We start from the raw sequence: 17,677 nt of genomic DNA, 5'->3' as shown, positions 1-17,677 counted from the left end.
TAGTACAGTCAAATGACCACTTGGGACATCTCTTGACATTTTGACCAGTTAACTGTCAACGGCTAATCAATAAACATTATACTGACCCAACAGTTTTTTTAAAAAAACCAAGGTAATTATAGGCCAAGGACATCAGTCTGCTGCGAGAGGGTGAAGTGCTTTTGTGGGATGTACTTGAACAGAGTACCATTATTAGTATGCACTTAATAGAGTGGGTTTGGATAGAAATTCATTTGGAGGTGCTGTGGGGCAATGACGGGAACTGTGATGTTAAATAATAAAGCGTTTAACAACTACACAGCAACGGTACTGATGCTTAAATTGGCGAGAGCGTGGAATTGGATTTAATTGTCAATCCACACACTCGAAGCACTTGTCACATCATTTGTAATGCCGGAGTGGACACGCATCATTGGCAGTTTAGCGGCATTAGGCTTCCAATTTGGATTTAAACGACGGCAAAGTTTCCAGAGATATGGGAATCCCCTCCATCATCCACCCAAACCCAATTGAATAATAATTGAACTAGAGGGAACTATCCTTTAGTAATTAGCAGCAGATTGGCATTCAGTAACTTTAAAGTGATCGCGCTGAAGGAGTAGCGATCGGGATGTAGGCGCCATTAACACACTAATAAACCAGAGTGTCATGATACACTATACTTAAAAGAAATGGGAACTATATATAATCAAAACCTTTCCAAGTGCGTAGCATTTATTTAGGTCACAGATTAACCTTTTCCAAATTTAATATATTTGAAAGGGGGATTGGCATTACAGTTAAAAAGATTAATTATTGCAAGGCAGTGGGGAAAAGGTATGGCAGTCGGGTTAATTGGATAGGTCTTTCAAAGAGTCGTCGCCCACTCGATGGACCGAATGGCCATCTTTTGTATGATGCTGATACCCGGACACTTGTGTTGTCTTCGGGGCCAGGCAGCTGTTTGGAGTCAACAGCAATGAATTGGATTTATATAGAACCCTTTGATATAAAACATCTCAATATGCTCCAGAGGAGCATTATAAAACAAAATACGACACCGGGCTACATAAGATATTAGATCAGGCGACCAAAGTCTTGGTTTTGTGCGCGCACTTTCTTGACATGCAATGCATTCTGGCCGTTGACTGCGGAACTGAGATGACGGCAGTCAATCACAAGATTGCATGGATCACATGGTCTGATACTTTCCCTCCAATTTGCTCCTTGCCTTCCTAAAAGAGTTGATTTGCTGCGTGTGTGCGAGCTACCGTTTGAATCGGGAACGCGAGCTGTCGCTTTTTTTTCTTCTTGAACTTTTCTGGACTTCTCTTAATTTTCTCCTTTTTCCTGACGGTGTTAACCCACTGTCGGCGTGCAACCCCATGGTCCGGAGTGCCTCTGCTGCCATCTCTGTGTTAAACGCTGCGGGAAACAAAAAGGCTTAGAGATGGTGGTGGGGGCTGGCGTGCGAGAGAGAGAGAGAGCGGGCTTAATTTTAGAGCAGGCCTGAGTTAATCAATTGTTGGTATTTTCTGGCTATAATTAACCGCTTTCACAAAATTAAGCCACATGCGATGCTGGAAGGAGGCCATTGCTCGCTGGCAGCTGAAACGACACCTTCTTCTCCCCCTCCACGTGTTCAGACCATGGAGCCCCCCAGGGTCTTCTGCACCAGGGACACAAACTCTGTAAGTGAGCACGTTGTCTGCATTTTCAGAGTGCACGAAGTGCATGTCAGCAAGGAAAACCTGCATATCAGCCTATTCTGCCATTTGGGAAATCGAGGGTCGGTAGTTTGTATTCTAGGATTGCCGAGAAGCATGGATTGCCTGTAACTTCCCATTCCTGATAAAGTGACTGGCTGTGTTCTGTTGGACTTGGCAGGGAATCTGGTGTCTTTCAAGTTGTCAAAGACCCACGTTTTGAGTCAGATATTTATTTCATAGTCATAGTATTTACAGTGCGGAAGGAGGCCATTCGGCCCATCGAGTCTGCACTGGCTCTTGGAAAGAGCACCCTACCCAAGGTCAACCCCTCCACCCTATCCCCATAACCCAGTAACCCCACCCAACACTAAGGGCAATTTTGGACACTAAGGGCAATTTATCATGGCCAATCCACCTAACCTGCACATCTATTTGAATGAAGAGCTCCTGTAAGAATGAGGCGATTATTTGTCAAAGCAGTTCCTTTGTGGCGTGGACCCCTTGAACAGAGGATTGCTCCAAGCAGCGGCAGAAATCAACCAATCAGGGACGCCATGTGGTTAGCACTGGGACTGCAGCACTGAGGAGACCCCGGGTTCGGATTCCGGCCCTGGGTCACTGTCCGTGTGGAGTTTGCACATTCTCCCCATGTCTGTGTGGGTTTCATCCCCACTGCCCAAAAAATGTGCAGGGTAGGTGGACTCGCCACGCTAAATTGCCCCTTAATTGGGGAAAAAAAAATTGGGTACTCTAAATTATTTTTTTTTTTAAAACATCAACCGATCTGATCGCAGAATCCAAACGCAGTCAACACCTGTTGGGTGAAGGCCCTCAATATCTTGCACCCTCCCTAAAGTGTGGTGCACTGAACTGGACGCAATACTCCATTTGAGGCCACACTAGTTTGACATAATGTATAGGCGTTCAACGTTTATGGCACAGGAAGTGGTCACTTGGCCCATGTGTTTGTTGGCCAGAATATGATCCATCCAGCCTAAACCCCACTTTTCCAGCATTTGGTCTGTAGTTAGGACTGAGACGAGGAGAAATTTCTTCACTCAAATGAGGGTGGTGAACCTGTGGAATTCCCCATCACAAGAGGCTGTGGAGGCCAAGTCACTGAATATATTTCAGAAGGAAATAGATAATTAGCCTCTAAAAGGTGTCGAGAGAAAGGGCGGGATTATGTTGTTGAGATGGAGGATCCGCCTTGATCATCTTGAGGTGGCTCGAAGGGCTGAATGGCCCACTGGGCCCTATTTTCTACACCGCCAGTCACATTAACAGGAATAGGATGTTGTAGGTGTCATGATATTCAGATAAACATCATGGTGCAGATAAACATCATGGTGCAAACACACATACACACTGATGGACAGATCAACGGACCAATCAACACACACGCAACATCACAGCCAATCACAAGCAAGAGCACACGCACTGTAAAACGGGGAACACCACAGTTCCCGCTCATTCCAGCAGGAGACAGCTCGGGGCACAGAGCTCACAGCAAGCCACTCAGACATACACCATGTGCTGAGTGCCTCTCCAAGATAGTGTAAGGGCTGGGTCTACAGGTTAAAGGGTAAAGAACGAACCACAGTCATAAGTTTACAGATGATGTTATTGATAGTAATAAAACAGAGTTGTACTATCTGCAACCGTGTTGGTTCGTCTGTATAGCGGAACACCCAACACGACAGTAGGTAATCCGTGCTTCTAGACAACCAATAGCGATGAGGGGGAAAGAGACAAAACTACTTATGTTTTTCTTCTTTTTTCTTTCTTCAAGCTGTAGATGTTTGCAGCACAGTTTACAAAGAAGGTTTTTGAAGTTGTTAGTGCACTCCGCTGCATGAACGATTCACTGCTTCTCACCAACCCAGTCATAGAGAACCGGTTGTTAAATGGATCTTTCCATAATTATAAAATTATTGCTGATCCGTGCGCGGACATAAAAATGAATGACTCTTTTAATCCACATTATGAAAATAGAACAAAACTTTTAAAAAGAGAAAGTTCTGGAGTCTGTACCAGCCCCGATGACCCGCCTGGGGATGAAATGATTGCAGTTGGAGGTCGCATGATAAACAAAATTAAACTGTCGTCTTCCTCTACAATTGGCAAGGTTTACATCATAGAATCCCTGCAGTGTAGAAGGAGGCCATTCAGCCCGTCGAGTTTGCACTCCCCCTCTGAAAGAACCCTCTACGCCCTATCCCCGTAACCCCATGCATTGATCATGGCCAATCCACCTAACATGCACATGTTTGGACTGTGGGAGTAAACTGGAGCACCTGGAGGAAACCCACGCAGACACGGGGAGAACGTGCAGACTCGTCACAGTCACCCGAGGCCGGAATTGAAGTCCCTGGCACTGTGAGGCAGCAGTGCTAACCACTGTGCCAGCGTCTTGATTACCTACACTTAAATGGTCGCTTTGAAATTGTACTTGGAAAATTGAATTCATTCAGCAAGAGGGAGTATGTTCAGCAGCCTTGGATTGTGTGAAAACCTTTGCACAGCCATTGCTCACTTTCCACATCCTTGCAGGCTGGTGGCTTGGAGCAATTCGACCCCGTTCATACTCATACACCACTGACGGGTCGAACTGGGGTGTGTGGACTGTATGGCCTTGTGCGTTCTGAGCTCTGCCATCACTGTGCATGTTTATACACGGATAATAATAACGTGAGCACACTAGTTTCCAATGTGGTGGCTGGAAGTGTGAGGAGCTAATTTTACTTTGAGCACTTTGCACCTGACTCCAGTCGGCCTCCCAGTGAGCTGTTGGGCCAATTTTTAAAAAATGGCGGGACCGGCATCTGTGGAAATTGGGAGTGCCAACTCTGGCTCATTTCATCACCACCAACTGCCCCACCCACTCCATCTGTAACATTTTTATGACTAATAATAAATAAGTGCCGAAGAGAATGAAGAGGTAGAAACCTCAAATATGTTTAATGCCTCTGATTCTTCCCCCCCCCCCCCCCTGGAGTTCAGACGGGAACATAAAACAGAATTCGATTTTTCTTTTGAATTGGTCTGCTTGCTCATCAATTAATATAAGCACCCCACCCCATCCAACGTTGTGACGTGCTGAGTTGTGATTCAGGGTTGTGCACGTGTATGATCTGTTGTGTAGAGCAGGTGAGTACACGCATAAATACAGCATTATGTTAATACTAAAAACCTGCATCTCTAAATGCCTCATTAGCGCTAATGGTAAAATTGCCACGGAAATGCTTGGAGGGACCACAGATCTCCCTCCCCTCTTGTCAGTTACATATTAAATTATTAGTCCTGTACACAGCCTGTGCATTTACCAGTTCTTCTTTCTCTCTTTTATTGCAGTGAGGGCGTGTTTAAATGTCCCGAAGACCAGCTTGCACTTGACTACGCAAAGGTAAATGACCATCGCAAATGCAAATTGCCCTTTTCTCTCACAGCAACTTTAACTTTTACTTGCACTAATTCGGCAGTCTGAGTCACTGAAGGTAATTTTCTGCAGCTCATCTGCCCGTACAGCACCTCTCCCTAGTCAGGGCTGTTGTATCTTGGGGGTCCTGCCTTTGTCGTTTTATTCTCCAATAGCACTCAGCTGCAGCTCTGGTAATTGTTGTAATGAGCACGCCTTCAGGCTCACAATCATCTTTACCCTTTTATTGTGCAGCTTACAAAGGACGCTCGTTTTTTTTTTAATGGCCCTCTTCCTGGTTGGCTGCTGTGCTTTGTGAAATGAATAAAGCTGTCACGGTTTTTCTTTCTTCTCTCCCCATTCGGGGTTTTCTCCCGTGCACCTTGTCTACCCTCTTTCCACGTGCTCTTAGATGGCGAGTTAAGCTTTTGCTGCGAGTCTGAATAGGCCTAACATCCTAACCGGTGCAGATACGACAGGCGGGGGTCATTGGATAGCCATTAAGTGCCGGTGCATTTCTCTCTCGCTGGGTTCCCTCTCCCCATTGGCCCAGGACATCGAGGGCAGTTGTCAAAACCCAACTCGGCACAGAACATGATTGAACCTGGCAGTGGGGAGGCAATGGCCTATTGATATTGTCACTGGACTATTAATCGGGAAACCCAGGTTAATGCTCTGGGAACGATGTTCGAATCCCATCCTGGCCGATGCTAAAATTTGAATTCAATAAAAATCTGGGATTATAAGTCTAATGATTACCATGAAACCAGTCTCGATTATTGTCCAAAAAACCCCCATCTGGTTCACTAATTTCCTATAGGGAAGAAATTCTGGTCTGGCCTAAATGTCATTGCAGATCCACAGCAATGTCCCTTGATGACAATAAATGCTGGCCCAGTCAGCGATGCCCACGTCCAGTAAAGTAATTTTCAACAGCCTTTTGGCCACCAGGACCAGTCACACACACGACTCGTCCAGTTGTCCATTAAACCATTGGCAGAAACGGTAGCACAATGGCTTCACAGCGCCAGGGTTCCAGGTTCGATTCCCGGCTTGGGTCACTGTCTGTGAGGAGTCTGCACGTTCTCCCCGTGTCTGCGTGGGTTTCCTCCGGGTGCTCCGGTTTCCTCCCACAGTCCAAAATGTGCAGGGGTAGGTGGATTGGCCATGCTAAATTGCTCCTTCGTGTCCAAAAAAATAAGGTAAGGTGGGGTTACGGAGATAGGAGGAAGTGTGGGGATAGGGTGGGGGTGTGGGCTTGGGTGGGGTGCTCTTTCCAAGGGCCGGTACGGACTCCATGGGCCGAATGGCCTCCTTCTGCACTGTAAGTTCTGTGATTCTGTGAAAACTCCAGGATTACTACAACTCTGTTTTGGTTGCTACTTTTGGGAGAACACTCCTTCTGATTTCTGATGGTCTGTCTTGGCTGCTAGTGTTTGTCTTCATTTTATTGTGGCGGGGAGAAGGGAATGGCTGAGGGGAGAAGGGAATGGCTTACAGGATGTAACCGAGAGCAGACACTCCACCACAAGTGCATGGCCAGTTTGTTCAAATATTTGGCAGTCGTCATTTCTTCCAGATTTTTATGACGGGTATAATAAATGGGGACTGGGTTATTTTGACCAGAAATTGAGAGGAGCTAAGGAATTATTTTTTTTTAATAAAGTTTTTCCTTCATGTAATGTGCCGCATGTTCTTGCATTTCAAAGTTTTCCTGTCACATTCTATTAACTAGTGCCCAGTAGCAGCACTTGCTCAGGATTTCATACGTTGCTCCGTAGGTCCAACTTGCTTACGACATTAGAGAGTGGTGAACAAGTTTTCGAACAGTGATGCCCTTGATAATGGCCCATGTTTGTCACCCCCCCCCCCCCCCCCCGCCCCCCTGCAGCTTTTACTTAATTGGCTGAGAGACCACTAAGTAGCATCGGACTTTCAGCTGAAGAGCCAAGCTCAACTTCTCTCTGAAAAGAGAGAAATGGGCATTTGTCTTGGCGGTTTGCAGAGGACTGCAGGCGCTATTTATTCTAAACTCGTCACCAGCTTTCGCTCCCGTGATACGGTGCCAAAAGGAATTGCGATTGAAATCACTTCTTCATTCATTCAGTTAGTAGATTGAAAAATTAGCACAGTGAATGCAGCTATTTGTCAATAAACGCTCGGATGCACTTTGTGATATCGCTTCCCTTCTTCCATCTGAGCAGGCAGTGAAACCCCAAAGCAGGGAGAGGTATGGGAAATGCATCTTATTTGTTCTCGCAGTTTCTATGAATGCAGATTTTGTTTGTTGTTGTTGTCGTATGCCTTTACCTTCCCAATCTCTTGACATCAGCAGCGGTTTCATTTCCGAAAACATTTGTTCCAGGAAGCATTCTTTTTTTTTAAAATTTAGAATACCCAATCATTTTTTCAAATTTAAGGGGCAATTTATTGTGGCCAATCCACCTAACCTGCACATCTTTGGGTTGTGGAGACGAAACCCACGCAAACACGGGGAGAACGTGCAAACTCCACACGGACAGCGACCCAGAGCCGGGATCGCACCTGGGACCGCGGGCGCCTTGAGGCAACAGTGCTAACTACCGTGCTGCCTGGAAGCATTCTTTTTTTAGATGTCAATCCTCACGTGTTCAACTTTTTAAAACTCTTGCTCCCACTTCTATCCAAGCTGTGAATCTTTCAGCTCGCTCTCTCTCTCTTGCCTTAACCTTTCTGTTGGATCACTGCCCATGTGGAGTTTGCACTTTCTCCCTGTGGCTGCGAGGGTCTCACCCCCACAACCCAAAGATGTGCAGAGTAGCTGGATTGGCCACACTAAATTGCCCCGTAATTGGAAAAAATTAATTGGGTGCTCTAATTTTATAATTTAAAAAAAACCTTTCTGTTGGCTTTGAAGTACATGAGGCGATGGTCTTTTATATTTCCCCCCCCCCACCCCCCACTTTCCATTCTCCTCTCCACAGCTGTTGCCAACTGGCCCTAAGGGAAGGGGTCTCTGGGCCATGGACTACCTGTTGTCACTCATAGTTCTGGCGTTTTATACCGGGTGTGGTTCTTGCTGGATTCTGTCTGTCTCAGCTACTGATAATACATCCAGCATGCACTTGGCACTTCAACTAATGACCCAACAAAGAACTGCTGAAGCTCTTAAACTGAGGGAAACGTCCTTGACTTTTGACCCCAAAACAAATGCAAGATGCGACAAGCCTGTCATTAAAAACAGAAAATGCTGGAAGCCGTTCACATCTGTGCCAAGAGAAACAACAAGAGTTACTACTTTAGATCGATGACCTTTCATCATAATCACTGACATCCTGGCTTTACCTCAAGTAAATGGTCAGTTTTCAGCTACCCTTTCTTGAAATTGTTTGCATTAAGAAAAACAAATGAGCTCTTCCTGCGGGACATGTGGCAAAATCTTGCTTGTGGCCGAAAAATACACCGGAGGTTTCCAGGTTAAATCCCTCGTCTGTACCGAAAGAGGTGTTATCAGGCAAAAGCAAGATCCCGCGGTTGCCGAAAATCTGAAATACAAACACAGAAGATTCTGGATAAACTCTGGTCTGACAGCATCTGAGAGCAAAACAGAGTTAATATTTCAGAACTAAATGATCCTTCCAGAGGACTCTGAGCTGTTATCAGGACTGGGCATCATAATTGGCCTTGGTAGTCCTGGAGTAGGGAGTGGGGGATATAGGAACATAGAAACAAGAGTTGGCAATTTAGTCCTCAAGCCTTTTCCGTCATTCAGTGAGATCATGAGCGATCTGTATCACACCTCCATTTACCTGTCTTGGTTCTATATAGAACTGCATAGAAGTACAGAAGTAAGCCATTCGGCCCATCTATGGTGTGTTACAGTTCATTCAGAGTCCAGGTTGCTGTGGCAACTTGCACTTTTACATTCATGTAGTACTTCAGAGCTATGGATAGTGATGGCGGAGGCTTCATCATTCTTTCCATTGCTTGGTTAACCAGGAATCTCTCCTGATCTTAAAACGCCTGTCATTGGCATGTGTTGGAAAGATTTGCAGGCTGAAACTTGACCTGTTTGGCCGTGACCAACCTGGGGTTAGTCTCAACCCGGAACCTCTGGCCCAGGGGCTGGGATGCTACCCATTGTGCCACAAGGTCTCTTCAGTAGTGCAGATAGGGAAAAACTGTTCCCAGTGGTGGGTGGGTCAGTTACCAAAAGACATGGGGCGGGATTCTATGTCCCACCGTACCCGCTTTCTGGTGCAGCGTGCCCCCGCCGCCAGCGGTATTCTCTGTCCCGGCATTCGGCCAATGGGGATTCCCATTGTGCGCACTCCCGCGCCATCGGGAAATCCGCGAGCGTGAGTGCACTGCCGGCAAAACAGAGGATCCCACCGACGGAGAATCCAGCCCATGGAATTAATACAATTGGAGGAAGAGTCAAAATGGGGTTGGGGAGGGGTGGGGGGAGAGCAGCAGCTGTAATAATCCTCAGCTGGTTTCAGTGAGGTTCCTGGACCAGAACGTGGGTGCCCTCCTAGAGTGTGTGCAGATGTGGCGAGGACAGGTGTGCATCCAGCTGTGCTGCCCCTAAGAAATCAACATTCTGCTGAGAATTGATTTCTGGCCTGGTACCTGATCTATAATGAGTGGGTTTTGGGCGATGGTTCCTGAGGGCTGGAGTTGCTCACGACACAGACTAAAGCAGGAGCTGGTGCTGAAATTGGGATGGGCGAGCAAAATAACGGGAACTACAGTTACGCGCTTGACTGACTTGAGCTCTTGGGTACATGCAATTATCTTTGAAAGCCCCCAGTGTGTCCCTTTCCTCCTCCTGCGAGTGTGTGTGTGCGTGCACACTGTAATAATGCAGGATGAATAGGATGGTTTTATTCTGCTTTGTTTTTACATCAAACGCAAGCCTTTCCCCACACTTCCTTTCTGGCCCGGAATACATTTGTTCATCCGCCACTGGGGACAATAAGGTTTCTGTTGGGGTTCCAATATCTTTCAACAGGAAAAGCCACAGTCTGTTTCAGTAAATGCTTTCTTGTTGCGTGGTTGAAGAAACTGCAGCTGCAGCAAATCACCACCGGGGTCACAGATTGCAAGGAAATGAGGTAAAGTCGAACAATCTGAGCATGAATGATGGGACTGTCCTTCCACATCAGATCTCTTGTGGAAAAAGCTGCTTTTGGTGCTTGTTTCCATCATCCTCTGGCACAAAGTCTGACTCCAGTGAAAAGGAAATCTGTCTGCTTATTCCCCCGATAGATGAGCCGCAAAACTTGCGATTTTTCCTTTTTGTTGTTGCTGTGCCAGGGACATGAAGCTAGGATGTCGGCGTGCAAGTTAATTGGAAAATCACGCTGAGGCAAAGAATTATGAAAGGCTTCCAAGATGAAAAATCGCTTCGATCTACTTTTTGCTTTTTCCGAGCTTGCTCTTTGGGTATGGGATGTATCACTGCTGCCCCCCCCCCCCCCTCACTCCCCACTCACCCTAGCCAAAGGCTGTCTCATGATCCTCTCCACACCAACCCTGCACTTCCAATTGCATCGTTTTTCAAAAAGGAAAATGCACGTTTCACAATGTCAGAATATCGTAACCAATTAAATTTATTTTCGTGGCACGGTCATTTTTTGTAATGTAAGGAGAAGGGAATAGCAGGGGCCTCGCAAACAGCTAGGACCCTAGGAGTGGGTACTTTAGCCCCTGAAACTGTCCTGCCCATCAATGATGGGGAACCTCTCTCCATATACTAACCCTTACCCCATTTCCTCCATAATGCATTGTTGATACAAATTTACCCATCGCCGATCAATTGTTAATTTTGAATCTCTGATCACTCTCAGTTTCTGGAAGTGAATTCCAAACTTCTATCTCCGCTTCTATAAAGAAGTGTTTCCTAATAGCACAGTGGGTAGCAATATTGCTTCACAGCTTCAGGGACCTAGGTTCAATTCCCAGCTTGGGTCACTGTCTGTGCGGAGTCTGCTTGTTCTCCCCGTGTCTGCGTGGATTTCCTCCGGATGCTCCGGTTTCCTCCCACAAGTCCAGAAAGACGTGTTGTTAGGTAATTTGGACATTCTGAATTCTCCCTCAGTGTACCTGAACAAGCGCCGGAATGTGGCGACTAGGTGCTTTTCACAATAACTTCATTGCAGTGTTAATATAAGCCTACTTGTGACGATAAAAGATTATTATTATGAAATCACCCCTCAGGGCAGCACGGTGTTGCAGTGATTAGCACTGCTGACTCACGGCGCCGAGGTCCCAGGTTCGATTCCGGCTCTGGGTCACTGTCCATGTGGAGTTTGCACATTCTCCCCGTGTTTGCATGGGTTTAGCCCCCACAACCCAAAGATGTGCCCTGGTAGGTGAATTGGCCATGCTAAATTTCCCCTTAATTGGATAAATTAATATCACCCTTCAAAGCTTCTGACTTGACGATATCCCTGAGTTCTACTCTCCCCAGTCGGCAGAAATGCTTTCTCCTAATCTATCCTTACAGTTCCCCTTGAAATCTTGAAAACTGATCAAATCATCGCTTAACCGTCTAAATTCCAGGGAATGCCATCCTAGTTTGCTTAATCCCTCCTTGTGGCTTAATCCTTGAAGGCCAGGAATGGGAACGGTAATCTTTCGATGATCCTCTCTGCCGGGAGCACAGACTGGCCCTTGGGACAGCCCTCCGATCGTGCATTGTTCCCTCTGAATCTCGTGTATGCGCACACGCTTGTGAGTTGCCCTGGCCTCTGGATTACTCGACCAGTTACAATACCAACAGGCCATCGCCTCCCCAATCCATATTCAACGACACTCTTACGAAACGGAAATCTGCACCCTCTAAATGCTGGCTTCTTTTGTCAATTTTCTATTTTACACTCTTCCTCTTTACCAGTGAAATATTGGTCCCCATCAAACCATTCAAACCTCTGAACTGTATCAAAAAGGTGCATTGTGAGTCAGAGTTGAGCTGCTGACAATATAATGGCTTTCATCAGTGGCCAAGTTAGGAAACACACACACACAACTCTGGAACCTACCACAGCGAGTATAAATAAAACCATCTACAGGACGCCTTAGAATTGAGCACAAGTAGCATAAATAAACCCTTTTCTACTGCCAACAGTTCCTTTCAATTTTCTAATTTCATTCTGACGGAATTCCTCATTGAGTGTGCCCAATCCTGTACTTGACTCTTAAGTAATAGGCAGCTTTATTCAAATAAGCGTCAAGGTTCTGAATCTCTCTTGCTTTCCAGTCACTGTTTTGCCTTTGTGTGAGTGACGTGGGTTTTGATGCTTCTCTTGGGTATGGCTCATGCTAAAGTGAATTGTACATCGCAGGAAGAGGGGGGATCAGGTCCCTTCCCTTTCACAACAAGCAGATTAGTCCAGTTCTTTGTCCGCTGCCTGGCGAGTATTGTAACTCGCGCTTTGTGGTGGAAAGGAGCCTCCTGAGGTTGAACTGATGCCAGTGATGGAGAGGGAATTGAGGCGTATGAGGGTTTTTAAATTCTCAAATGTTGGCATAATGACACTTTTCCATCACGGTGGCACCGTGGTTAGCACTGCTGCCTCACGGCGCCAGAACCCCGGGTTCAATTCCAGCCTTGGGCGATTAGCTGTGTGGAGTTTGCACATTCTCCCCGTGTCTGCGTGGGTTTCCTCCGGGTGCTCCGGTCCAGAGTCCAAACATGTGCAGGTTAGGTGCATTGGCCATGATAAAATTGTTCCTTTTGTGTCCAAAGATGTGTAGCTTAGATGGTGTTACGGGAATAGGGTGGGGGAGTGGGCCGAGGAAGGGTGCTTTATCAGAGGGTCAGTGCAGCTTAGATCGGTCGAATGGCCTCCTTCTGCACTGTAGGGATTCTATCAAGTTAAAGGCCATTCTCCTTTGTAATTCCTTTTTGTTTGCCTCTCCCCTGGCCTAGGTGATCGTCCATCCAAACTCAGAAGGGGGTCAGGTTGTATTAATTGAATTGTGGTAAAGGTCATTTGTTTTTTTCTTTAAAGCCAGTATGGCTTTGAGGGGCCAAACGTGGGGCATGCGGTGAAACCTATATCTTCCTTATTGCCTGGGCTGGTGCACAGAATAGAATAGACTGGACTCTTGTGCAGTGCGTCACCAAAGCCTGCAGAGGTTTGCACCTTGAACTGCTGGATGTAGAATATGGCGCAGGCGTGGGTTCAAGTGGCTGAGGCTCCCCCCCCCCCCCCCCCCACCCCACTCAAAAGGGGAAAATCAGCCTATGTTCATCTGGGACTATGGCAACTTTACCTTTACTACAAGGTGGTGGACTGGCTATCCTGTAACTTGTGTGCTTCTAACGTTGTCTATTAAGAGCAAGGTGTTGCTGTGAAACTGAGATGCAAGTGAAGCTTGCATGCTTCACCAGAAGAACCTAGAGTTCTGAGCGACAGGTTCACCCCGGGTTTTGTGGTGTAATTGGATTTCATTGCAGTTACCATTCAGTTGGGCTTCAGCTTGTTAAGTGTCAACTGCCTTGGTAACGATGAAATTAGTATTTAATTCAGAACCCAGGAATGGATGGGGTGAAGCGAGTGCTGTGTTCTACCCGGCCAGTCCCACAAGAATATATTTTTCTTCAGTTACTGGCTGTGGGCAAACCCTGTTGGCACTTGAAGATGGCGGTGGGCCACTTTATTGAATAAGATTGAATGGCTTACTATGGCAGTTAAGAGTCAAGCACATTTCCTGTTAGTCTGGAGTCACATATGGACCAGACAGGGTAAGGATGGAAAATTTCCTTCCCTAAAGGACATTGGTGAACCAGAGTTTCAAAACCAGGTTTTTTTCAAATATAAATTGAGTACCCAATTTTTCCCCCCCAAAAATCAGGTTTTTAATGATAATTGGGTAGCTTCATCTAATTGAATGTAAATTAACTTTTGCATTGCCGCTAATGTTGAAGTTGCCTTGTTGACTAGCTAGGTGCATCTGAATGAAGTGAGATGTGGTGTGTGAAGCCTTTCTTTGCATGCCCCCCCCCCCCCCCCCCCCCAAGTCCTATGTATGTCAAGGCTTTGAATTATTCTCCTTCTGTCTCAATCATGTGTAGAACTAGTAATTCGGACAACTGCTTTGATACACTAACTTCAGGGATCATGCACTGACTTTACAAATTTGCATCATGTGCTGTAGCAGTAAGAAGTCTTAACTTGTACCTGGCTCAAATCTACTTTGCATTGATTCAATTGGAATCCTGTTTGAAATCCGGTTTCGTGCCTCTTAATCGTTGAGGTTTAGTCCCTCTAGCAATGACTTTGAAGTGCCTGTTTTCCAAAAGTGCAACATGAATTTTGGAATGAGTTATAGGTTTCTAGCATGCATCATGATTTTTTACTTGCTTATCTTTCTCTCCTTGTCCCAGCTAATGCATCATTTATCAGGCAGCATTACTTGTTTGCATTAGCGCAGGACATTTAGTCTTTTGAATATTGTCTGTGCTGCAGAATTAGATTGATTTTTAAATGTAAGTTTTCAGGTGTATTAAAGAAACAGGGGCAATGGGACATGTTCCAGGATCATCCCCCTTATCCAGTTCCTTGATCGTAGTTGCAGCCGGGACTATTAACATGAAATTAGTCATGTATATTTTAAGAGTAATAAATCTATAGTCTTTGGGCCGGCCGCACATTTTCATCAACTGTTTCCTGGATATTAAAATACTGTAATGCCCAACAAATGTCCATCATATTTCTGACAGCTTTGCCTACATTTTAATTCTCTACAGTTCCCCTTGTGTCACTGGGAGTAAAGGGGACTTGTGCAGGAGTGCCATCTATCTGGCAATACATACCTGTTGGCTCACACATTTGAAGGTTTTAACTGGCCAGGCCACAGATTGGTGGGTGAAAGCATAACTGCACCATTTAGACCAGACGACCACAGGTTCGATCCCTGTCCTGTGCTGAGTTAGGGTACCTCCCCCTGTATCCCAATTTGTGACTGGGCAAATTGTCCCAGCACACCGGGGGGTGAGGTTTACCTGATCTTTATTCCTGCTCGGGGGGGGGGGGGGGGGGGGGTTGCATTTGGCCCGTTGTGTCTCGCAACTGTCCTTTGCGCACGCTCTTTCTAAATTGTTCCCTTGTTTGAGAGCTTGCCCTTAAGAGCTAGCAGAATCTTAATGTAGCACCGCAATCTGGCAAGGCAATCAATGTCCCAACAATACTCTGTGTGTTCAAAGTGTATTTTTGTAAACGCCCCCCTTTGCTACATTTGCGATCTTCACGTATTTTCCCCAAGGGTGAGTCCACAAATCCTATCCTGGTATAATGCAGTAAGTAGTCCCTTGTGCTTAAACGCTAAATTCAAGGCAGCCTGTATTTACCATCTGACTTTTCAATTCACCAATAGAAAAGGCCAATAAACAGTCTAATTATGATGGATTTAAAGCCCACCTAACTGTCTTTGAAATTCTTTGTACCGTTTTTCAGTGCCTATTTTTGCTGGTAAATGATTCCAGAGTCCTTGTGTCTTTTATTTGTGTTTAAAACTGTTCCCCTGCCTTCCCCCCTCGCTTCCAGCAGCCTTGCTGTTAACCTGACCGACTGCACTGAGATTTAACACCCATTTCACCTGGAGTTTGTAATTCAAATTGCAGTTCAGACACGTGTATATAAAAAACCCATAAATCATGATGATGGCAACTTCTATTGTAGTTTGTCCAAGATTGTCAAATCATCATAGCTAAGATTTAGAATGACTTTACAACATGGGGGAGCGCCAACGGAAATGCCAAATTGAAGGCAATCATCACTGGCAGTGAGTGGAGATGACATTCAGACGATGCAGCAGGTCACCTCATTCCAACGTCTGGGATATGTGTGACGTCTCAAGCCCACGTAAACCCACCGTTTCTGACACATGATCCTGGGCATGCCATTAGGTTCAGAGCATGTAGGCACTTGGGGTTCCTCTGCACGGTGATTACAGCAATCCTCGTCACAGGAAACCCAGAAGCCTCCTAACAGGGCCGGGGGGAATGTCAGCTGGCGGGAATACACAGCGAGGCTTCTTGGTGGGATGTGACTCACGAGACTGAAAGGCAAGTCCCAACTTTCATGTAGCAGATGGCCTGCACATTTGCTACACGTGGCAGAGGGTTTAAAAACACTGGCACTGCAACACGACACAACTGTTTCATTTAATCTGCCTGCGTGTGGAGAAGCGATTACCTATTGGCTGGCAGGCAGCAAGCAGCGAGATGGCCTTGTTATTTATATTACATCTGAAGCACCGTTTCTGGCTTTCAGCTGAGGATAAAATTTGTCTGCTGCTCAAATCACTCGAGTCAAGACACTTCCTTTTAAAATGAGATCTGCAAAAAAAAAAATATTGTGCTGTAACTATTTCACTCTGAGGACCTCTTGTCCTTCTGCCAGCTGGAACATAACAACAACCTGAGTTTACGTAGCACCATTAATGTAGCAAAACACTCTGAGGTGCTTCACAGGATTATTTTAATTTGCATATTTAATTTTTTTCCTAAAGGTTATTTCCCAAAGTGTAAAGAAGTATCTTGAGTATTCACAATGTCTCACAAATCGCAAAAGCATTAAATGGTTTGATGTTGGCGAAGAGGTTAATTGCGTGGGTGCACCCCCCCCCCCCCCCCCCCCCCCCCCACACACACACGCGCCCACTCCCCTCCCCAGAACAGAGCAGATTCATTAATTTCCAAATACCACCTTGGAATCTTTTAAATGCAGCAGAAGAGAGAGGTGAGGTTGGTTAATGTCTCCTCTGTGAGTCAAGGTTTCTGACAATGGACATTAAACAGAGAGTCCCCAGAGTCGATCCCTGGTTTATGGTGAGTTAGTTCATCTTGGTTTCAGAAGTGATGGATCTGTGCCCCTGGGTGAAGGGCTCTGCCACCAGAGGAATGAAAAAAGATTTTAATATGTCCTAGCTTGATTACTTTGCATTTTTGTCCCTGAAATCACTGTTTCTGGTTAAACTGGCATTAATAATCAACTCTCTCTTATTGAGTCACACGCAAATATATTTTATTCATTGAAGGTTAAGCTTCATGTTCTTGCATTTGCAGATCTATCCTGATCCAGAGCTGGAAGGCCAAATCCTGGCCCTACTCATTCGCTGCATTCACAGTGAGGAAGGCTGCAGGTGGACAGGGCAAATTAAACAGCTGCAGGTAAATCTTTTTCCAACACCTTACTGTGGAATTGGAAAGTGATGTTACACTAGAGCCCCAATCTACAAGACAGGCCATTGAACGCCTCTTTAATTGAAGGAACCTCCAGTGGATCATGCATTGTCAGTGCTGGGCAATTGAACAGGAGCCCAATTTGGACAACCTGCTCACCCGTGGCCTACCCTTCACCCCTCACATACTATCTTCTACACCAGACTGGTCTTGAATTATCAATTGATTTGATATTAAGCCATACCATTGGGAGGTGGATTGAGACTGCCTCAGCTCACTTTCGCAATGACACCTGCAGCTATTGAGGATCTTATCCCATCAGTCTGTACTCCTTTGTAATGAACATTGGGGGAGTTCTCAAGTCCTTGCCAGTACCCCAATAACAGGGGAGAGGAC

At 45.9% G+C, this 17,677-nt stretch overlaps 1 protein-coding gene across 1 annotated transcript in view; it reads left to right on the top strand.

The window, feature by feature from the left end:
- Positions 1-17,677, top strand: part of LOC140386865 (TNF receptor-associated factor 4-like) — an 86,165-nt gene that overhangs the window by 58,741 nt on the left and 9,747 nt on the right. The window contains exons 2-3 of the mRNA XM_072469651.1: positions 5,043-5,094; positions 17,165-17,269. Coding sequence (XP_072325752.1) covers positions 5,043-5,094; positions 17,165-17,269 — 157 coding nt within the window. The remainder of the gene's footprint in view (positions 1-5,042; positions 5,095-17,164; positions 17,270-17,677) is intronic.

This window comes from Scyliorhinus torazame, chromosome 12 (assembly GCF_047496885.1).
Source record: "Scyliorhinus torazame isolate Kashiwa2021f chromosome 12, sScyTor2.1, whole genome shotgun sequence".
NCBI lineage: Eukaryota > Metazoa > Chordata > Chondrichthyes > Carcharhiniformes > Scyliorhinidae > Scyliorhinus > Scyliorhinus torazame.
The sequence above is the reverse complement of the archived record's forward strand: the minus strand, read 5'-3'. Positions and strand labels throughout refer to the sequence as shown.